Source organism: Coloeus monedula (genome assembly GCF_965178545.1).
Source record: "Coloeus monedula genome assembly, chromosome: 5".
Taxonomy (NCBI): domain Eukaryota; kingdom Metazoa; phylum Chordata; class Aves; order Passeriformes; family Corvidae; genus Coloeus; species Coloeus monedula.
In genome coordinates this window covers 64,210,546-64,234,970 of record NC_138785.1, presented here as the reverse complement: position 1 = coordinate 64,234,970, position 24,425 = coordinate 64,210,546, and the positions used below count along the sequence as shown (strand labels likewise).

General features: G+C 36.8%; 1 protein-coding gene across 1 annotated transcript in view; it reads right to left on the bottom strand.

The window, feature by feature from the left end:
- SORCS2 (sortilin related VPS10 domain containing receptor 2) overlaps positions 1-24,425 on the bottom strand; it is a gene marked incomplete at both ends in the record, with an annotated part of 532,676 nt that overhangs the window by 80,348 nt on the left and 427,903 nt on the right. The window contains 5 exons of the mRNA XM_082281426.1: positions 1,687-1,776; positions 4,864-4,982; positions 7,331-7,395; positions 17,238-17,311; positions 21,985-22,149. Of these exons, the coding sequence (XP_082137552.1) occupies positions 1,687-1,776; positions 4,864-4,982; positions 7,331-7,395; positions 17,238-17,311; positions 21,985-22,149 (513 nt within the window). The remainder of the gene's footprint in view (positions 1-1,686; positions 1,777-4,863; positions 4,983-7,330; positions 7,396-17,237; positions 17,312-21,984; positions 22,150-24,425) is intronic.

Sequence of the window (24,425 nt, the reverse complement as noted above, 5' to 3'; positions counted from 1 at the left end):
GAAGAGCGTACAAACATCCCTTTCAAAAAGACATAGTCACCCTGTTCCTAGGTAGCTATTGACTCTACCCAAACTGAAACCACTAACTTCTAATTTATTTCTTCAGTCAAGCCCAGAGTAATCCACTTAGCAAGAAAAAAAAGAAAAATAAACAAAACCCATATTTTCCAAGGCAAAAATTGAGCATGCATGCAGTACTATTTCAAACAATCCAGACTCCACATGACAGAAATACCAGGGAATTGTGACTAACACTTTCTGAATTTATCAGAAACTCCTTGTTTACACTCTGCTTCCCTGCCTTGCTCCTTAATTGTTTTATTGTGGGCCAGTGCAAGGCTCAATGGGCTGCAGTCCCTTGAGGTGTCCATATTTGACATATATTAACATTCAAAACTGGAAATTCTCCTGCTGAATTCCTGACTACAATTTCCCTCAAGAAAGCATAAAGGCTACCTTGAAGGCCTGAAAAATATGGAAATAATTTTGTGGAATAATTTTTATATACCTGTCTTTGACTGTACATTTGTTGACAAGACAGATAGATAGTTAGCTAGCTAGACAGATAGCTAGCTATTTCTGTAGTGCTACTAGAAGCATATCCAAGTTTCAAATTCTTGTTCAGCTAATACCTGAGGATTTGATCTGAGATTCTGTTAATATGTTGTACATTTAAAACAAGAAGTCTTCAGACCACCATTTATACTGACATAAAAAAGAAAAAAAAATATAAGATGAAAAAATCCTGGTATTAGCATGTTTGCTTTATAAGAATAACAGCAAAAGGAAATAAATTGTACTCTAGTGTCCTTCATTAGATGAGCAATGAAGTAAACCAGTGCAATTCAAGGCATGCAAAGAAAACAAGTTCTCTGCTAAGTAAGTGATAGAATCACAGAGAATCACATGAAAAAGCAGGAACCTCATGAGAGCCTCCAGATCAGCCTCCTACTGGGAGCAGGGTAAGCTGTAAGGCCAGAGCTGGTTACTGAGGGTTTTATCCGGCTGGGCCTTTCAAACCTCCAAGTTATTTTTCTTCAGGACTGCAGAAGCCTTCTAACTGTAAATTTAGGAAATACACTGTGTACAGCACAAAAAAATTCAACTGCATCAGTTAGACCATATTTAAATATCTGTGCTTAATTGCTGACTTACTGTGCAAATATAGAAACCCTACCACTAGGAAGATGTGACAGACTGAAGGAACATCTTACCAAGTCTTGCAATTTCATTGAGCAATCAAAGTCCATCCTGGGATTCTTTAATGAAATAGAGCACCATCAAGTAGCAGCATTCTCTTATATTAGTGTTCATGCTTATAGCAGAAAACACCATGTGGAATTAAAATGTAACTGATTATTGAAAGAACACTTGCTCTGTATCATTCCATTGCCATTGGGTGTGTAGCACTGCCTCATGGAAGCAAAGCTCAAAAACCATTGCAGTAACTGATGTCAAATAAGCTGTGTATGTTATTCCCCCCCTATGGTTTATGAGTACTACATTAATAGAATACAAATAAAAATAGGAGGGTAAGAATATACAACAAACGGGATTCGAAAATTCTTACAAGGAGAAATTGTGAACTCAGGATAATGAAGTTTGAAAAAGAGCAGAACAAAACTAGTTTAGGTAGAAAGAGAAGATGACAAATGCAAAAAGAGAAAGAAAAGCATGTACACTTACTTTTGGCAGTGCATATTTTGGCAACTTCATCTGTACAAAGCCATTTCGACGGTAGGACACGTAATACTTGGTCCGATTTGCTGATGTGGTCTATACAAAAGAAAAACAGAACCCTGTGACAGCTTATGTTAAATCTAAATAACCTGAGATGGAAGACTGTTTTGCTTTTAACCTGTAACTGAAATACGTAGTCATTACTTTTAATGCAATGTTGCAAAGCACTAAAAGGAATATTCCAAATAAACACCAGTGAAAATACTCAACTCAAAACCTCCCCTGGATTTTCTAATCAGAAATGTAACACCAATATGCCCGCATATAAATTGGCATAATTCTAGCAAAGCCTTTAAGCACAACCAGATGATATCTGTAAATAAAAAATAGCCTTTGGTAAATAATATTTCACTTTTTTTTTAACATTCAGACTCACCTTCTTTCTCTGACTTGAGAAATCCATTTAAAATCCCACCCCAATCCCACTATTTTTCTCCTAAATTTTTGTGTTTAAAAAGGGAACCTGATTTGAAAGACAGCCTATCTTGAAGCCCAAAAACTTGATTTGGCTTGGTAAAAATAAAGTTGATGTATGACAGCAGGTCCACCTGCCTGAATATTTTAAAGGTAACAAAGTATTTAATACTGTATGCATTTTTTGTGGTATAAAGAATGTGATGTCTTTAGGAATGTGATTTGTTAAATGATGATTGATAAACCAAAAACCTCACAATTTTTTTAACTAGTGCTAAATGGCAGTCTTACCCATCTGCTCACAGGTTTTGTTTAAAGGCATGTTTTAACATCATTCATTTCAAATAACTGGAGATAATGCAAGGCAGAGGAGAATTGGAGTTTAAGCACCTAGTTGTGTCAAGCCTCACTGGCATTAAAGGCTGGTCTGTGCTTAAGAACAGTCTTGAAACTTTAATCATCCTACTAAAATCACCTCTGAAACTGACTGTCAGTGCAAACTGGGAAAAAAATTAGTATTAGAAAGTTTCTGATCTTTGTGCCTATATACATACTAAAGAACTGTGGTTGAGATCTTCCTCTAAGATGGTAAAAATCTCCAAAATAGATTTGGGCCAGGATTAGCAGTGCAGACCTGCAATACTCTGATTCACATCTGCACAGCTCAGGAAATATGAGCAATGCCAGGGGCAGGAAGACAGCCTCAAACTCTCTTCCCTTTTTGCACAGAGGATTCTGTTCCATCCTCTTTCTGACAGGCATTGCTGTGATATCATGAGGAGTCCCTGATATGTTTATAAATTATACAACAATACTGTAGTGTATTGATAAAATAATTTCCACATGGTTTTGAAAGTATGCTGTTTCTCAGATGTGCAGCTGCTGTGTGGTTTCACTGGAACACGTAAATGCTGTCCTGCCTCACACCTCTGGGGTGGCTATGTTTCAGATTTGACTACAGGATTCCAGAGGCATCTTCTATCCTCCAGTAACACAGATATGGCTAACTGTAAACCAATTTAGCAATAAGATATACATTACATACTGAGGTTTACTGCAGAAAAGTCCAAAACAAAAAGACTAGAGATGTTTCCCCTTTATGTGGAACACATGAACATCTCAACTACTGGTACTGCCATGTCTCAGAGACCAAATTACCAAAGGCATCATTGGGTAGCAACTGTCTATTACTTAGGTGTACATTTCCACCTTACACTTCCATTTTGCATCCACTCATGTCTGTCATAAAATAGAATAACAGCTCAGGATGCAGTTGTACAAGACATCCAACAAAGCAAAATGCTTGGTGAGGAAGCAGCCAGTGTTTTACTGAGCACAGCAGTCTGGAAGTTCGCATGGTGAGAAACAGATCTCAGCAGCTACACACCATGAAATGGATTTTAAACTGTGCCCGGGGGGAGTCACAGATGATAATAGATTTGAGCAAAATGAGTGCCATGAGTGCTATATCTGATCTGAAAAATGTCTACTTTTTTTTTTTTTTTGGTTGGTGTGTGGTTTTTTGTTTTGGTTGGAGATTTTTTATTTTTTTGGTTGGGGTTTTTTCCTTTTTTTTTTTTTTTTGTTTTTGTTTTAAGTGTTAATTCTTCTAACCCATGTGGGTCCTTGAAACCACTATGCCAAACAAGAGAACAGATCCTTTGTGTCCCTACTAATTTATAGGTCCTTGTGGAAGAAACAAGCCCAAGGGGGGAAAGCTGGAAAAGAGCCAATCTGATGCACACTGAGGCAGTGGTGGGGAGGCATATCCATTGCCATGATTTACCTTTCCTGTAAAAGTCAATAAATAGATAAGTCTTGCAGCAAACAAATCCCATCAAAGTAAGGGAAAAATGATAGCCAAGCACTAAGGAAAGCACAAGCAACTTCCCTAGTAAAATCTAATAAAACAAAGAGGACATAACCACTCCTTGAGAATTTTGCAGCTGTGATAGATTCAAACCACAACCAGTGCCAAGCACACAAAGCAATACTTACAAGTGTGCCTGAGCTGTACTGGTGCAATATGGCTGATAAGTTCCAGCCCATATTTCTGCAGGCAGGTCTTGTAGTTCGGGAAATAACCCAATGTAAATCGGACCACCATGAGTTGTAGGTGTGGCGCTTGGGGACATGGTTTAGTGATGGACTTGGCAGTGTTAGGTTTATGGCGGGACTCAATTTTAAGGGTCTTTTCCAACCTAAGTCATTCTGTGATTCCATACTAATTTGCTCCAAGCACCCCAGCTATGGCCATTTCACCCTTTTGCTTCCTAAGCACAGCCATATTAGTAGTTCTTTCCTGGCAAAACCACTTCAGAGGAGAATCCATATGAAGAAGCTGTGCAACTACTCTGTCAGTGGTTGTCCTTGGATGTTTTTCTCAGGGAACCTTTCTGTGGAAAGGACCCATAAGAGTTTGTAATCACAAGAACACAAGGTTTGCAGGTCGCCTAACACACAAGAATATTTATAAAAAGTAACATAATCCACTTGAAAATTTTCATACAGTTAAAGGGCAACTGGTTGCACAAACTAAAGACACCGTTTTTATTTCCTTTCTGTTTGGACTGATAAAGGAATGCTTTTTTCCATGTAAAAATTCATAAATCATCATTCTTTAATTCCTCCCTGCTCCTCACAGTGTTGCTGTTTACAACTTTATTTTTGAATTTGAAAATGAGCTGTCTCTCCCAAAAATGGCAGTACCTGAAGAAATATGTAGTCATCCTGCACAGTCAGGGAATCCCGATCAGTGCTGCCAGCAAATGGGACTGTCATTGTCTTATCAGAACAATTTTGAATCTGGCAAGTGATGTAGCGATAACCTGAGGGAAGAGAGACAGAAACATATGACAGGGCTATCAAGGGAAAAAGAAGCAAGCAGTATTAAATGCTATTCATGTAGGAAAAATGCTGCCTTTGCCAGGTGAGTTAGTTGTAGAATTATTATATTAAAGTCTCATACCAGACTTTTTCAATCTCCAATGTACTGAGAATATATTAACTGCTTACAGTTCAGATCATTCCCTGGAGGCAGCCTGTTATCATCCAAATTTTGCTGGTCCAGAGAGATTAGGGGTTAGATGAATGAGCCATTCACGGGTGGGGATAATAGAAGGAGCCTCTTTTCTCACTTAACCTATGCACAGAGCTGAATTATTCACTTGGAGAAATGGCAGCCTGACACAACATAACTGAAATCAATAGATCAACCCCAGTATAAAATTGTGATGAATGAGAAAAGAATCAGACCCCGTTTAGTAGACAGCGTGCAGAATTTTAAAGCCTATTTTCAAAGCTCTGTAAGAATGTTCAGACACACTATTAGCACACTATTGGAACTGGTCTGTTGGGGCAGGATTTCTATATTCAGAGTTAATACCTTGCTGAAAAAGCCTGGACTGATTTATAACCAGAGGAAGCTATGGCCTTTGTCTTCCTTTCCAGTTAGCAAGGACTATCCTCTCTCCCTGGGTTCTTAGAACAGCACCACTGCATCTTTGATACAATCTGCTCTTATCAGAGAGAGCAGAGCCAACTATCATTATCTTATACCAGCTGTGGCTCAAAGACCTTCCCTGAGACTCTTAAAGACCTTCCCCAAGCTTTTGTACAGCTCACCCTCCATCACAAGCTTCTGAGCACAAAGTACTTGAGTGACTTTCCCAAGCACAGTGAGGAAAATGTTATTTACACAAACTTGTGCCCAGATCACTGATGCTACTCACGCTCCAGGTACAGCATGAGAGAGCAAATAATGACCCCCATGTCCTTCATTACTTTTGCAGTATGATGGGAAATGCATCCCACATTTTATGACTTTTAATTAGAGAAGGACAAACCAGTATACTGGATACAATCATTTGTTTTAAAATCTGGATCTGTTTAAGAGGCAGTTACAGTCAATCCAACTTCTCCTGCTTATGTCCAAGTCATCACCACAAGGACATTTGGTGCAGCAATAGACCATCTAAAGTCCTGCAGGTGTTCACAATTCACATCACAAAAGTTACAGTTCTTCATCAGATGGGTAGAGCAAAGATGTTGTTTCTGCTAAAATCAATGGTTATCCTGGTACTGACCATAATTGCATAAAATCAGTTTGTTGAAAATCTAGCCAGGAGATACTTCATGACAGTTTTTCTTTTTCTGCTGTTTCTGTTAAATAATAAAAATAAAATAAAAAAAACCCCACACCACAAAAAAAAAAATTCTAAAATAGAAAACAAAAAACCCACCAAAACCAAAACAAACAAAAAAACCCAACCAACCAACCAACCAACCACATTCCCCTCCAAAAAACACACCCCAAACCAAAACAAACCAAAAAAACACCCCAAAATCTGCCACCAACAAAAAACCCCTTTGCATTCAGGTCCTGAAGAATCTTCTTACATTGTCTCTAACAAAGCAACTGATGGAGCTGTTACCATGCCTCATAAATCTCACTGCTAAAAGATTTAGACTTTTTTTTTATCCAGCTTTTAATATGGTAACTTTGATTTTTTAATAGGGCTGAAATGAAGAAAAGCTATGGGAACAGGGCAAGTCAAACTGTACATTCTTAATGACTCACTTTTAAGATGCACAGGAACTTAAATGATCTGATTCAAGGAATCAAATTATCTTTCAAGATATGATTGGTAACAAGAAACTATACAAACTTTTGGAATCATGATGACTCTTTAAGCACATTCTGACTATTAGTCTGCCCTTCCATTTATTTTCCTTTTGAATTTTCAAAGTATAGTGGATACTGTAACATGAGGAAATTCTGAGATGGTGGTTGGTGCACTAGACCTGACACATGCAATGATTCACTTTAACAGACACTCAGCCAGCACTAACACTGCATTGCCAGTTTTATTTGCAAATCAGGAAAAACTGTTCAATGTTTAAATGCCAGGAAAAATTGCACTATTAATGGACATTATCAACAGAGCATAGCATCTTGACGTCAATTCATCTTAAAGTGAAAAACAAGTAGATTTTAAATTACACTATATTTTTATATAGCAGGACAGTTTTGCTGACTACAAATAAACAGAGAAAGAATCTTACTTGCACACATTCTCTTCTGACTAGTTTTAAAAACAATCCAAAAAGTACCTCTAAACCAAAGAGAAATGACTATATACTAGGGTATCAATTGATAACATTTTCATTTGCATACCTCCACTGGGGTCCTGGATTTCCATATGAACTAAATCAAGGTCTCCGTCAACTCCAGCAACAGCCCTGAGAACATAATATAATCAAGTTATGTAGAGCCAGCTACAGAATAGTAATTATGTGGATGGAAGAAAAGAGAGGATTTCATACTAACCAGCTTTAGAATTCTATCTGGGAATAAAATAAACCCCATTTATAATGTCCTATTACTAACATTTATAAGGAAATTATTTTCTCTCTACTTTACATTATGTTTTTCTTAAATTTCTTTAGAATATCTTCTACTAAAATATGCATACAAATAGAATAAATTGAAAAAAAAGAATAGAAATAAGCATGAAATTGGAAAAAACCCTTCGTAATCATAAATTGATATATATACACACAGAGATATGCACACACTCACATGCACTGGCAAGTGCTATAGCATCTTTTTACAATTACGTTTAACATTTGAGACTTCAAGGCAGATTTAATGCTAAAAAAGGGTTAGATTCTTTTCTTATTAGAAATATCTTAAACTTGACACATGGTTTCCATAACAAATTGATATATCTTTGGTTAGCATGTTCAAGAGAAGAGTAGGTTCTGCTTTGACAAAGAAAGTGAAGAATAATTTTGAGAAAAATATCCTGAGAAGGAAATTCAGTCAGAGTTGATCAAGGTACAGTTTAACTTTGTAAATGTGTAATGGGAATACAGGATGATTTTCTCCTAATATCTCTCATGTCAAATATGCTCAGCCAAAAGATGAGTTTTCTACCCTCAGGGCTTCCATCCCAGCCTGGGAACGGCAGGCTCAGCTGTGTTTTCTTCTGGCCCTTCTATTGTCATTAGTCAGGCAGATTCTGCAGGGAAAGCTTTGAGCTGGCAGTTGTGCTGTCACAAAGTGAAGCCGAATCTGGCCACACTCCCACAGACACATCAGTTTTCTCAAGGCCCTTCACTGGCAGGGCAAGAGTCAGCAAATGTGAGCTGAAGACACACAAAGGAGATACATTGAGTGATAAAGTGCAGCTGGATGCAGATATTAAAAAGGTCCATTTAAAGGTACTTAAGAGAAAATGATAATTTTAATACAATTATTAACAATCAAATGCAATAAAACTATACTTTGGATTGAAATTACATCATTGTTTAATTATTTTAGTAGCAGTGATTTATGAGGAGCGGTTAAAACTCAGGCTCAGTAATTGGTGGCTCCTCGGGAACACAGGCCAGGGGGAACAAACTGGATGATTTCCACTGCTACATAACAAACAGAAATAATCACATATGCTGTTTTTCCCTAATAAGATAAATGATCAGTCCAAAGGAGGAAGGGGAGGGGGAGGGATGAGTCCCCTCCAAGCCATAAGATGTCAGAGAAACTTATAGTGTGAACTTTCTATTTTTTTAGTAAATGTGTGGAAAAATCTTGTATTTATTAAGAATTTGGTCTCTCAAACACAAACTATTTTAGCATTTTGGAGGGTACACATTAGGTTGGAGAAGATTTTAGATCCACTGAGCTCTGATGAGAATATATATATGAGCAGAGGGAAGGGATCTGTGAAATTTTTTGCTGTGTGTGCTGTTATTTATGTTTCTAGATAGCCACAATACAAAATCAAACCTGCTATAACTCTGTAGTCAGCAATTTGAGGGAAGAAAATGTTTGCTGAATATTTTACTTTTAGTGTTAGACCTCAGGCAGATGAACCAAAGGAACTTTTGGGTTGAATTTTCTGAGGCTGAACCTGTCATGCTAATAAGCATCAATAATGCAAAGAAAGTTTTTGGGTACTTCTATAATTTATCACACATGATTTCATAAGCACAGTTTGAGGTATTTGTCAATATCTTTACCTTTCTCATATTTCTTTCAACAGCTCAGAATTACAATGATCTCATTTCTACCATGCTCCTCCTAACAGTGGCAGCTCATACATGTAGACTCTAATCTTGTTTCCAGTGTAATTTTTTAGTGCAAGAAGATGTAACTGATCTGTTTTCATGAACACTGCAGAATGAAACTTTCTTACCCAGTCTAATTTTCTTCTTTGGACTTTTATTAATTATAATTATTTAATTAATTACCAATTAAGCAGAATATTTCAAAAATGTGATTTGTGTTTTTCATTAATTATACAGATGAACTCTAACAGCAGACACTATTTACTCTATGAAGATGTTACATCCTCAAAGTCTACTTTTGAATGCCAGCTACAGAGAAGAGTTTCTGAACTCCGAAGTCCCTTCACCCAGCTTTACACACACTTAGGAATAATCCTTTCTTCTTTTATTAAAAAAAGACCAACTCTCTTGCAGCTGCTAAGAAAATCTCCGGAAGAGAGCATAAATAATATAGAGAAGTTGAAGCTATTCCCTGAAGAATAAACTAATCTCATTTCAGTGGACTCCTCTGCCAACAGTACTTAAAAGATAATACTGTTATTTCACTTGTGCTTAAATCATGAACCAGAGGAAAAGTCATGTGATACTGCAGGCTGAACACAGACCAGGGCCCTCTGCCCAGCTTCTTAAAATAACAGGCAAACAAGGTGCATACAGGAACACAAATGGTATGTGGTCCTCGGAAAAGGAAAGCTCAGCTGCATACTTTTTAATATTGAGGGAGAAAGGCAAGACTATGTTTTGGTTTGTTTTTTTTTTTCATTTTCATTTAAAAACTTATTACTACCACAACATAAGTGCATTATACCAGTGTGAGCATTGTGTCCACACGTCCATTCACAAAGACAGTTTACTGGTCCCCAGCTGGCTTCAGGATAGAACTTCTTCTGTCTTATAAAGCACAAATGCAATGGACCCTGATAGTCTGACAGCTTCTTCCTTTTTGGTTGACATTTTGGAATAAATTTTAATATTATTCCTCCCAATAGAACAAGCACTTTCTTAGGAACTATCTATTTGTCTCAATTTCAGTAGTGGTTGTTTTTTGCTTTGATTAAAATTCCCCCACTTTTCTCAGAGTATTTTGCAATTAAAATGTTCACACCTCAGCAATCTGGGACCATTTGTTTGTTTATGTTTTACTTAGGTAAATTCAGGGGTTTCTGGTTGACTTTTTAACATTTTACATTCAACCAGTGAGTCCAATGAAATTCAGACTAACTTTCAGATCAGACATGCCTTCCTCTAGGAAAAAAAATATTTCTTGACCAAGTGTACCGTGCTGGATAAAGCAAGTGCAACACACCAACACTTCAGGTCCCATAACAGGGTGTTTAAAACAATTCAGAACTAAAATAGTCCAGTTTGACTGGAGAGTGGTGTAAATACAAGCAGCCTCAATATGCTTCTTCCCTTTCCTCTGAACACAAGTTTCCACTATCTCCCTTGTGCTTGTCTGACACCATGGTGAGCCTCTTGGGAAAAATAGCTCTGCAGAACATAATTTTGGAATATTTTGAGGGATTAGTTTTCTTATGCATATGAGTTTTTACATTTTACAGAAATTCTCCTGAAAGATTAGCTGTTGTATGATCTAATTCTTCATTACTTTTGTATTAGTACTTCACCAGGTAATTTCACTGATCTTAAAAGCATTGCATCAGCATGAAAATAGCGCAATGGAGGTGATTGAAATGCCCTTTTCATTTGTCTTTATAGGTGTAGAAATGTATATTTCATGATATAACCATTAGATATTTTGTAGTTTTAAATGTAACCATAATGAAATTCTAAGAATTCAGAATTTTCTGTAAAACGTTTTATGCGAGACCCTTGGTATTATTTTAATAAAAATTTTTCTTTTATACAGCTACCTCTCTTTTTCCCTAAATGCCTCAATATTTTCTTCCTCTAGTTGAGTACAGCATAGAAAAACACCATTATTCACCTGAAATGTCACAGTTATGTAATATTCATGATTACCATGAATACCACGACTCAGTTAATTACCACTGACATGTAACAGTACACATCTCAAAATGTGAATCATAAGCATCAGTCCCTTCTATGATAACTACAATTCAATTTTACTCCCAGCAGGAAACCCTTTTTTGTTTCCAGTAGTCCAGGTTTATTTTGTACAGGAGCAGTTGTCTGTAAACACTAATCATGTACAGTCTGCTATGGACATGTCTTCCCTACCTCCAGTGGGTCCCTTCATTGTTAAACATTTGATGCAGTTCATTTGGGTGCATATTAATTAAAAGACAACTTCAAACAGGACATCTGAAAACAAAAAAAAAATCAAGACAAGCCTGGCTGCTGATGTGCAGGATCCTCCAAGCAAAGCCCATCTGCAAACTTGCCAGGTTCCTCAATCTGTCCCCCTCATAATCTTAGAATACAAAGTTTATCCAAAAAGTAACATGTTCCCCATTTATACTGACTGTTTTCTAGCTTAAGGGCACTGCCTTGCTTAGAAAACAGGTCAAAAGCATGCAAATGTTTTCAGTGAGCAGTTTAAAATGGCATTGGCTCTTGGAAAACTGGTTACTCAGGAAGACAAAATTATGATTTGATTCATACAACATAAAAATACATCTCCTTACGAGTGATCTGTGTTTCAGGTCCTGCTGTCTTCACATCCACTTCAAAAGATGCACGTTTAATGATTCAGTCAATGCCTTACACAGCCAGTGTGTGCTGTTATTTGTTTACTCCCCATGCCCAAATGCTTTTTTAACAAAAATGTTTTTCCTGCCATGTTTGTCCAAACAGAAGAGCTGTAGTAGTTTTTCCCTCCCTTGGGTTCACCTTAGCTGGCCACCAGCTGCTCACAAGCTGCTCTCTCACTGCCCCATCTTAGCAGAACAGCAGGAGAAAATAAAATGAAAAGTCCAAGAGTGGAGATAAAGACAGGGAGATCACTCAGGAATTACTGATACAGGTGAAAGAGACTTGACTTGGGGAAGAGTAATTTAATTTATTGCTAATAAATAACAGAGTAGGATAATGTCTCACCATGGCCTTCACCACAGGCTGCAGGGACGTCTCTGCCCTGGCATGTGGAGCACCTCTTCCCACTCCCCATGCACTGACCTTGGTGTCTGCAGGGCTGTTCCTCTCACATCTTCTCACCCCTTTCTCCCACACCTGTTGTGCACTTTTTACCCTTTCTTTAATCTGTTACCCCAGAGGCACCACCAGCATCACTCATAGGCTCAGTTTGGCCAGTTGAGGGTTTGCCTTGGAGCTGGCTAGAACTGGCTCTGTCTGACATGGAGGCAGCTCCTGGTCTTATCCCACAGAAACCCTGAATGCTCCTGCTACCAAACCTTGTCACATAAACCAAATACAGTCACCCACATCATCACACAGAAATAGAAACAAAACCTTTTCCAAGTGATTAAGTCAAACATAAGAATAACTGCCCAGACAGACTCTTGGCTTTCCACACAAATAAAAAATTCAATGACAAAGGCTCAATGAAATCCTCACTGCATTTTTCTCCTTCAGAACATAACATTGCTGAAATCTTCTCTTTCACCTGACACTTGAATAGTCAGGCATCCACTACACTTGATGTAAATGAGTACAGCTGTGACTGAGTATCTGTATGGAATTTCATGATTAGAACAGAACTTTTTCCCCTGAGAACAACTGATTTACCAAAAAAACTCATCATTTTTTATTTTTATGTTCTTACCTCTCATGAAAATGGAAAACCTGTAGCTAAAAATAAGAGCAACAGATCCAGATAGCATAGGATCCACGTATCCGAGTGAGTCAAGGATAAAGAATTCCTAAGGCTCTAGATAGTCATAAAATAAATGTGTTGGGCCTAGTTCTCTGGTAATTACCAATTCATTTCTTACTGTCCCAGGGTATATTTGTGCTGGCGTAGACAGCTGATTCACAATCTATTCTTTGCTTATGTATTATTAAGACCTATTTTGAGAAATCAAAAGGATTTCTCAATGCTGCATAAGCCTTGGGGACTGAGAAGAATAGCAGCAGACCTAGAGGAATCCCAAACTCCACTACTCTTTCTTCTTCTCAAGAATTACCTCATAATACAGCACTTTTTAAAATGGGCTTCACACACAAAAGCAGATATATACCATGTAATGGGTGGGTGTTGGAGGTTTGGCTGCGATAACTCATATATCTTTGCATTCCATGCTACAAATACACCAAGAATTGAAAAAAGCACTTATAAAGGAGAGGTGCTATAACATATCTTAAACAGAAATCATCACACTGGGGCCAACGCAGTTTGTAGTCAGAAGTAAAACTGGCCACAGCAAGTGAAGTTTCTGAATTTTACAGAATAAGAAGTTGCTCAAAATTTAAAAAAAAAAAAAAGGTTAATTAGTATTTATACTGAAAAGAAAATATTTATTTTCTAAATGTTTATACTAAATTTTTTTTCATTACAGTGTGACTTAGTATTTTATTTTATTGTTAGTTTAAAATCTACCTTTCATGATTTTGCTTTATGCTCTTTTGGTTTTAGAATAGGATAGGATAAACTATTTCATTTGGAAGGCACCACCAGCAACCTTCCAGTCCCACAGCCTGACCTATTTATCGCTGACCAAAAGCTGAAGCAAGTGCTGATGGCATTGCCCAAATGCCTCTTAAACAGTGACAGGCCTGGGGCATCAACCACCTCTCTGGGAAGCCTGATTTGCCTCCTAAAATGTTAAGAGAAAACAAATTCGTATGAGGGTTTAGTCAGCTTTCTTTTCCAAAAGAATAAATGAAACAGAGGAAAATCAGCCAGAATGGTGTAAGAAAAGAGCACAGTATCACAGAAGAAAGAAAATACTCTGTGCTCCTAAATTAGAGATGGTTGTATACACTTTCCACAGATGCCAGTAATATTTTCATTAGTTCCACTATCATGAAAGATCAAATTCCACACATTAAATCTAAAAAGATATTTAAGGAAGGATCAACAACACTTGAAAAACAAATAAACCCTAGAAGATTATATTAATGTATTGCTTATAAATCTATAATACATATCTGAACATAAATATTTAAAATACTCAGTCTCTGCTGACCTTCCTTTAATATAAATACCTAACACATTCCATTAAATTTATTGTATTTAGATTTTCATTGTGCAAAACAAAAAAATACTTCTTCAGGAAATGCATGAAGATCTGGCTGCTTCTGGAGGCACAGGAAAATACTGTTTTTACAAAGCACATGAAAATATTATGACTGATAATATTTGTAGTTACCAGACTGAAATAAAAATCTTAGGCTATATTATTAACCTCAGTGGCAAAGCTCAAACTGAAATCAAAGAGGAAACATCTGCTAAAGATCTGCCCAGTGAAATGTTCTTGGCACAACCAGCCATGATCAGCAAGAGACATGCCCTCACTTATCATGAGATGTACAATTAGTTTGACACAATATTTTTAACACATCAGATGTACACTGACAGGAAAACAATACTAGACTTGGTGTCCTTACAGTCAAACTATTACAAAGCCCAATTCTTACATCTGTTGAAAACAACACAAACACTTGTTTCTGTCTAGCACTCAGATAATTTGGGTGACAAAGGCCATAAAATACTGGAAAGTCTCACATGACTGACAAACTCCCTCTGAAAGCCATCCTATCCAACCCTCCACTCACAGCAGACTCTTTATATATTGCAAATTTCCATACGAGATAGAACAAAAATATATATCTTTAGTCTATGTAAGTTTATGAGAAGGAATATTTGGTAGTGATGCACTAAACATCTGCTTCCAAACCCTTGCTGTTGCTGGCTGATACAGTTTTTGAGAGAAATCACTCAGGTCTGTGTATAGAAAAGAGGAAAACAACCCTCTAGAAAATATTTCTACTGGTTATAAATTTACAGACTCTTGAAATTTATAATTCTTATTTGTGAGGAATGTGACATTTATGAACAACCACGACTTTGAAGTACTACACTGGAGTCATTCCTATCAAAAGATATGAGGAAACATAAGGACTCTGAAACACAGCAAAATACAGACTTTAAATATTAAACATGCCCTTGTTGGCTTTAATCCTTACATACAGAAAACAGTGACAGATTATTTGGGTTGGAGCAAAACTGACACACATTTCTGTGATTTTCTGTATTTTTCATAATTTAAGTGTGCTAAGTGTCAGATGAGAAAAAACTCCAAGACAAAAGTCTGTGAGAGAGAGTCTGCCACTCTTATTTCTTACCTGGTAGTGACTTGGATGGTTTTCAGACTTAACACAATTTAAAATATTGCTATTAAAGACAGATAACCACATGCCCTCATGATTTACATCCCATATAATGTTGCTAGGGAAGAATTGGTTATAAGACAGACATGACATATCTGACACACAGCGCTACTTCTAAACAATTATACCTTTCTACAGGGTACCTGCAAAGTGTACAGCCTATGAAACTCCACCTGCTGTGCAGAAATAAGCTGTTCAATAGCTGTTCAAAACTATACTTTCCAGGAGCAATTAAGCAGAAAGTCTCTGCTCAACTCAACTATTTCAGCAGAAAAAGTTGAGGCAAACTGGAGTAAATCAGATGACTGTTCTACAAGCCAACCAGAAGATGGTTTTCTAAAATTATGGGCAGTAAGTAGGTTGCAGATTGAAAATGAGGAACTTGGAAGTGTGAAAAAGCTTTTCTGTTGTGGCCAAGGTTAATTAGACCAACATGGCAGCAGGGCAGGTTAGGTCTTGTGCTCCCAGTTCTTTCAAACACAGTTTGAATTGTCCATGTGTCTCTGGCCCGGATCACAAGCTTCCCCCTGCCCAGCTTCAGCAGCAGCAGCAGCAGCAGCAGCAGCAGCAGCAGCAGCAGCAGCAGAGGTGCCAGCACACCCTTGGACTCACCAAATAATGCTTTGGGCTGTGGCCAATGTATCTGTAGATACCATAACACCTCTGTGTGCTTAGTAACCAGAAGTTTCGGCAGGTTTTGTTTTGCTGCTTTGTTTACCCCAAGTATGGGCAGGATGAGTATCTATTTCAACACAGGAGTGAAACAACTATCTGAAGAAGTAGGAGGATAACAGCATGAAAGCCAAATACATCGAAAATCTTGCAACCAAGACCAGGTGTCTATTTCAATACTGGCATCACCCCCAGTAAACCACAAAGTATCACTGAAAGCCAGAATTGGCTCCATAGACATATGGAAAACTATACTTTGCTCAACTGACAAGGATCAGAGTCCATATAGAAGTTAAAAGCCATTTAGGGAACACAAGCATCTAGTGTAATATGACTTAAACCTGTAATAAAAAATACATACTTACACACTGAAATTAAATGTGAAAGGCAGAAGCGAGTTTGAAACTGACTAATTTAAAAAATAAAATTAATTAAAGCACTATCAAAAGTTTAATTTTGGTTTTAAAGACGCTAAACAATTTTCAAAATAATTTTATTTGTTAAAATAAGGGCATTAACTTACTTTTCAAACATTTTGTCAACCTGTTTAAATCACTTCTTAAATACTTTGCGAGACACATACACAATGTGAGATACCTGCACAATACTTGAGCTGAAAATGAAAAAATTTTATATGTGTCCTCAATAAAGTAATATTTTTCACCAGTTTCCTTAGTAATGCAAGTGTATATATGACTCCTGTTAGTAGGTATAATCCAGCCTATCTTAAAAAAATTTTATAGATCTTTCTCTGCAAAAAGACTGCTCTCCTTTCTAAAGATCAATTTCACCAGTAAAATGGACAGTAATTTCATTCAACATTGCAGCTTTCTTTAAGTCTTGGGCTCCATAGATCCAGACCTATTACCCTTCCATGTGCTGATACTCAGTGTGATCACTGGCATGAGTATGTCTTCGCAATAGAGGACACAGAAACACTGCCATCACCTGCAAAAGATGCCAAGGCTCATACAGTCCCTCTCCGTACCTCTGCAAATGTGTTCCTTGATTAGAATTAAATACTTTCGTTGCTCATTTTATTATTTGGAAAATAACAGACGTCTTACCAAAAAAAATGATCTTTAGAAACTCGTTCCTGCAGAAGGTTCCATTTTTTCCCCAAGTCAGTAGATACATAAATCTAGAAAACGGGAAAAAAAGGTGAAAAATTAGATTACAGGAAACTGATAATACTTTACATCTTCAAAGGCAGACCCTATATCCCTATTAGAAAGACAGACTGAACACAAATTAAAAGAAAAAACCAGACAAACCCAAAATCACATTACTAGGAGCTCAGTACCTTTTCCTTCAGAGTGACAGCTTTTCATAGAGAAATTCTTTAAAAATATCATCTATAATAAAGAAAATTCTGCAACAATGGCTTCTTTTTACCATGAAAACAATCCACAGTTCATTTGGGGTCACATTTTTTTTTACTTCAGCATGGTTACACAAGAGGGATGGAAAAATGGCAGTTCTCTTCTCCTTCCCATTCATTAACCAAACAAGCAAAAACGTATCCTTTATGCTTCAAGCCTTAATGCCATCAAAAATACTTAAACCAATAAGTCAATGGATTTAAAACTCTGCTAAAATAGGACCAAAATGTATTACAGAAATGCTTAAGAGATTTGATGAGAGATGCACTTATGTGCTTGCTCCACAGACACTAATTTGTGACCCATGAGAACTGGTCCTTCAGCAGAGAGGCAGAAGGTGGCCTGGAGGAGAAAGATTCCAGCTCCACCTTCTCTATGAACAGTTCCCCTCTGGTAAAAAAACAAATGCTAATGATATGGATGGATATCAAGGGTGCAGATGAAAGATGTTTTCCCCCAGAATAATGCGGGATCTAAAATAACTGTTAAAAAATCTCTTTCCTTTAGTATTTGCCTTCCAAATCTGTTCGTCTAGTTAAAATAGGAAGTTTATATCAGACTTCTAAAATGACAGTTTTAAAGCCCCCTGCTGTCTGCATGAATTTCTTATTTCATCCAATTTACATAAGATGGGTTTTCTCTTGATATCTCTAATAAGGGGGAAAAAGGCAAGTAAAACTGTTCTTCTCTGATGTAGAAGTCACCAATTCAGTAACTGAGTGTTCTGAGGGAAAGTATCTTATAAGGAGTAGTAATGAATGTTTTTGTTGTAAAATGACAGGTACAATGACAGAAGATAAAAAACCCCCACAGTTATGTATTATGTTCTACTACAGAAAAACAACAATATTCATATGTAAAGATAAAGGTTGAGGTAACATAGCATAAACTCTACAAGTAAATCTACTGAAGTTTGAATTAGAGACAGAGGAGAATTTCCCAGTTACTCTGCACTTCACAATGGCTTTCTTCCATCACACACTTGATTAAAGTAAATAGACCACAAGGTAAGAAACTACAGTGAGAACTCAGACTGCTTACTGTAGTACTGACCCAGTCAATGCACAGACAGAAATTATCAGGGACCAAAAATTCTTCATCCTTAGAGCTAAATGATGAGGCTGAAGAGCCAGGCTCCTGATTTGCCTGCTACTTTTCTGATACTAATTTTATGTGGTTTAGGATTTGGTGCAACTGGGGTATTTTGTAACATCCTGCTCTGAGCAACCTCCTGGGGGAGATGGATGTGGCTGTAAATGGACTGGACTGTGCAGGGGAAGAACCTAAGCTGCTTACTTCTTCAAACACTTGTCACCACAGGCATTACAGAAAAGATAACTATTGGGTTTACCACTTTTTTAAAAAGTCCCTGCTCACCGAGTTACCTCCCTCAGCAGACTGCTTAAATCTGGGAGAGATGATCATTTAATGCACTATCCTAACACTGTTTGTTGTCTAAGCTGAAAAGAAAGCCAAGCATTCAGAAGTTCCTGGCAAGAGGGAAGAGAACTATTTAGGATAAGGACAACACTGGCACACAAACAAAGGGATACATTTTTGTCATCAATGAATTTCAGAAGACAATGAAATATTCTCACCCTTTGAACAGTGATGCCTGTACAGGAGAAGCCAAAGGCCAAACCAAGTCCACCCCCTCTCCCCCAAACCCAAACTACCTCTTTGCACACACATTTAAAATCAAAGTCTGGGAGCTTATGAGTGAACAGTTTGGCTTTCTGCAGGGGGAAGCCCTTGCAATCTTACTGTAAGGGAGAGTAAAGTAGGACTAATAAAGCACATTCAAACTGAAATGAAATTTTAACTGACACACACATTTAACTTACACACACATTGAACTTCCTGTAATAAAAAACCCAAGTGACCCACATGTATTCTGTTTTTAAACAAGTACATATGATAAAACTATTCAATGAGATTAGATATGAAGTGAAAACAGTTATTTTAGTGGACAGGTAAAATCTCTGGCTGCAGAAAACATATCTAATAGGTCTTTTCTTTTTTTATTCATTCTCACTCTTGCAATAAATGTGTGGAAAAACTTTCTAAAAATATATTGAAAATACTTTTCTGTTTTGCCATTATTTCATCCTTTCTGCTTCCAAAGGAACAATTAAAACCTATTGCATCCTTGCCAGTTTTTAAAAAAAATCTAGAAGCATTTTTGTAGGCTCAGCAAATTGTTATTCATTATAACTGAGGGGTAGCCAGAAAAAGAGCATATAGATTTGATACAGTAAATGGATTAATCCAACCACATTGACTGGATTTGCATTCATTTATCGTGTCAGCTAGAGGCTAGAGCTTTATTTAAACAGAATCTAGGGTTCTGAATGAAAGAACAGTGCATATTTTGCAATATGAAATAAGCCCTAAATCAAATCCAAAGTTGTGAAAAAGGCCATGATGCTCCAGTAGACAAAAAAGCCTTGCTGGCTGCTATTTATGAAGGACCTGATCCTGTATTCCTTGCAGTCTCCGAAGTGCCTTTGTAAGAAATCATTTGATTGAAAGGAACTAATGGTTTCTCCCGAGTTTTATATTGTGTTACATTTTGATACTACTTTTAGGGAAGCTGAAGTTACTTAACTCAAAAACCTGGAGTGTACTGTTTCCTCAGGGCAATTTCAGTTCAACATTATCTCTCAAGATCATTGATTTTAGTACAGTGACCTTTTCTTGTGTGAAGTTGCAATTTTGATTTTCAACTCCTTCTCTGCCAACATCACTTTATCTGCCTCTCCCTTCTTGGCCAAATATATCAGATTTCATACAAAACATAAGCAGGTTACTGACCCAGTTGTAGTCAAAGGCATCCTTCATTCCTACACATCTTAGATAAAGATGTAGGACTTGTCAAGTCTTTATGGTTGACTCTTTCTAGTGTCATTGAAAGTCTGAGAAAACTCCATCATATTGCCTAACCCTTCCTGTTCCTCCTGCAGAACTACTCCTTACTGAATATTTTTTTATAGGTTTTTTTTGTCCAGTCACATTTTAAGCATGGGAAATAGTAGCATCACCTCTTTTTGGGAGATTATCCAAGTATAAAATGCCTGACAATCTTCCTAACATGCTTAATTCATCAAAACACAAACTTCCTACCATGCTTAATTCATCAAAACACAAACCACATGCTTGACTTTGTACTTCTACCTCCTGCTCTCTCCTGACAAATACTTCTACCCACTTGTTGTGGGCTGGACAACTTGTTCAATATACTTTAGACTCTTACACCTCAAGATCTGCCACTCTGTAACTATAAAGAATTCAGTAATTATATCTACTGTCAGAAACAAAATCAAACTGAAAAAGATATTTTCATAACAAAAGCTTTTCATTACTTCAGGCTTCCCTGAAGTATTTTATTTCCATAACATACATTTAAATTATTTGTAATTGTGTTACAACTTCAAATCAAAGCTAAATAAAATATTTAGTGTAATTTGTGACTTAGTTGGCTTGCTATGTTTTTTATTCTAGTTCTATCCTTATTTGCAAATGCCTGTAAACACGAATTGGTTTGGGATCAGCTGTTAACTTATATATCCAAAAACATATCCCAAAGTGTGACTTGATATAACATCACTGAAATCAGTGCAGTATTTGGCTGCAGTATGTGCAACTTCTCTGACCTATCTCACCACCTAAATATACACTTTCTGTGAAGTTTGATGGGATTAATATGGACAGGAGTTTAGAAATTTAAGTTTAAAACAGGAGTAATGGTAGAGGTGAGTCAAGGCTGCTACCGAGAGCAGAATGACAGTGAGTTTGCAGCTTTGGCACTGTGAAAAAGAGATGAGCTACACACTCAAAGATGGTGTGCACACTCATCAGTGCTTAGTCCAATCTAGCCAGCAAAATGACTTTACAGCTTAACCAGAAGAAATATGAAAGAGGGTAAAAGTGTACAAACATGAGCAACTCCTGGTATAAATCCTTCATAAGGGAGATAATTATTCTACGTTTCCACAGAGTCACTAATTTCACAAATCCTATTCTGCTGTACGAGTGTGCGGTTTGTTTTGTATGAGATTATTTTACATCCTGTGAACAGCCTCTGGAGGCAATATTTCAACTTCCTTGACTTTCTACTGTACTATAAATTGTCTATGGTCACTTTCTAGGGAGGAGCATGTTTCAGTATTATTTAACTATATTATGCAGAAGAATAAATATTCCCAGTATCCATACCAACTGAAATGCCAGGATTGAAATTACCATAAACACAAAGATTTGGACATGAATAAAATGAATTATTTAAATAAATCTCAAAACCACTATATGATTCCCTTCTGGGCAATTGGTATTTCACAAAAACCAGCACTAATCAGCATATCAGAATTGCTTTATATCTTCTTAAAAAAGTAATTCCTAAATTTCAAAGAAATTCAGTATCTTCAAGACTTACCTTGCCCTCCTTGGTGTAAGCAAGTACTTTATCTTCTTCTTTTGGGTGAAAAAGGAGAGTTTCCACAAAGAAAGCAATGGGTTGTTTCTGGAAAGTGGCTCCTTCATCTGTGCTTATGAAAAGGCTTTGGTCACGGTCATTATGGGAAGAACTTACAAGAATTATCTAAAAGACAAAAACAACAACATATCTTCAGAAGGCTGTTTTCTCTATAACAGACAACACAACCTTATTTTCTTTGTGCAAATGTCAGGTTTTGTACACACCTTATGTACCAAAATTCTGCAGACAAGAAACTCAAACCATCTAAGAGATAAGGATTGCAAAATCTTATTAATCTTCCCTGACCCAACCTGTGAATGTTACATTTCATAACTTCTCTTACAATCCACACCAAACTGATCATGCTCCTCATCTCTGCTCAGAATGGCTGCCTTGGGTTTTGGTGCTTGTACAAGTTTCATGAGGCCACATGATAAAATCTCCAGACTAACTACAAAAAAATTAATACTAGTAATGACTTATTTTAACATGTCCATATAAATACATCTCTTTATCTAGTGAGGCTACTAAATGTAAAAAGAATTATTGCCATAGCAGAAGAATGACCTGGGAGAAAGAACTTTATAATATCTCTCCATTGTTTCACTGTTCTCCTCTTCCTTTATTTTGAATAATGAGGCAATTCACTTTGATGCAGAAAAATATGCCAGTAAATTATTTGCATTTCCTTCTCAGGTCCAAACAATGCCTTGACTCAAAATAATATCTTGAGCTGTCTGCTTATGTGACCTTTATGTCAAGCTTTCAGCAACAAAGAAATTCTCCCCACATAATTTAGTCAGAATTTCTCTCTTTTCAACTTCTTCACCTTTTGCAGTTGGTCAGGATGTTATAGCACAGTTCTAAAACTGCCAGTGTGAGGATCCATTTTGACTGCCTTTCCAGATCAAAAGGGTCCAGTTGGAATTCAAAAAGATGCCTTTATCAACTGATAGCCTGCAAACAAACTGGATTTTCAAAGTCCAGCTGGGCTCTCTAGTTCACACTTCAAAAACAATTAAAAAAAAAAAAAAAAAAAAAACAACTCGTGAATTCAAAATGCATTTAAAATATTCAGCAAATGGTGCAGAAAACACCACAGAATACTGATCACTGTGATAAAGTGACTGTAAATTGCTTACAGAGATAAATAGCAGTGAGTTATGCAAACAACTACAATAATGTGAACACAGAGAAGGAAAGAGATTAACAAACAGTATAATTTTTATGTAGTCACTATTTTAGAGTAGAGCTGAAGTTAAAGTTTGAAACTTCTGATGAATTATACAGATATGACAGCTGGACTGAGCTTTTACTGCAATTGGTCTTGGGGGAAAAACTATAAATTCAACATTTATAGATGCTCCAATTTGACAAGTAACTTAAGCATGTGCACTTGTCCTTGAAGCACATACACAGTTGCACTAATTTCAAGGGCTTTCATAGACCTCAAATGGTGCACTTATTGAAGTACATTGTTGAACAAGAGAGAGAATTGCAGATACTTCAGGGTTCATGGTCCAGCACTGAAATCCCACACTAAAGCATATATTAAGGCAAATCTACTTCCATTAGATGTGTGACTAGTTCAGTAGAAAGAGCAAAATAATAACCCATTACGTTGCTATAATCTTGTATTTTTTAATGATATAATTTACCCAAGAGCAGGAAACTGACATTTTTATTTAAAAGCATCGATAAATGACACCTTCACAAATGCCTTCTCCTATTTCTACTGCATCCAATGGCTTTCTGTCTCTTGGGAAGTGCTTCAAATAATGTCTGTTTAATTTATTACTATCTACACTCAACCAGTAGCTGCTGGTGGCCTAGATACAGCATTCAAAGATTCTTGTAACAGACTCATTTATTAGGTTTTCTGCAGCTGGCATGGCTTGAGCCTAAAATTGAATGTGGCTGTCATGTGCTGCCCTGTCCCTGTGCCTGCATCACAACGGGGAGTGAAGAAGTGTTTATGCCTATCACAGAGATTGGTACTTTCCTTGCCAGACCCCCATCTGCAATTTAGGCTTAAAAAAACTATTTTCTCTTGGAAATAAACAAATTCAAACTATTTTCCTGCTGAGAGAGGTATATAGTGCTCATTCCTGTTGGTTCGTGACCAGAACACAGAGAGAAGGACCTCGTCCCCACAAAAGGCACAAATGCACTTGTACAGAACAGTAATGCCTGGACTACATCAATATTGTCTTGCTTATTTTTCCTGATCCTATAAATATTACACTTCCAAAAATATCAAAATTATGGCTTCAAAATAATAAAGGAATGAGATTTATAAAATAGGGAGTGTTTTTCACTGTTAATGAGGCTTAAATATAGTCATGTCTAAGTTTCATAATGTGGACTCAACAGCACTGAAATCATAAGAAAAATGCTTG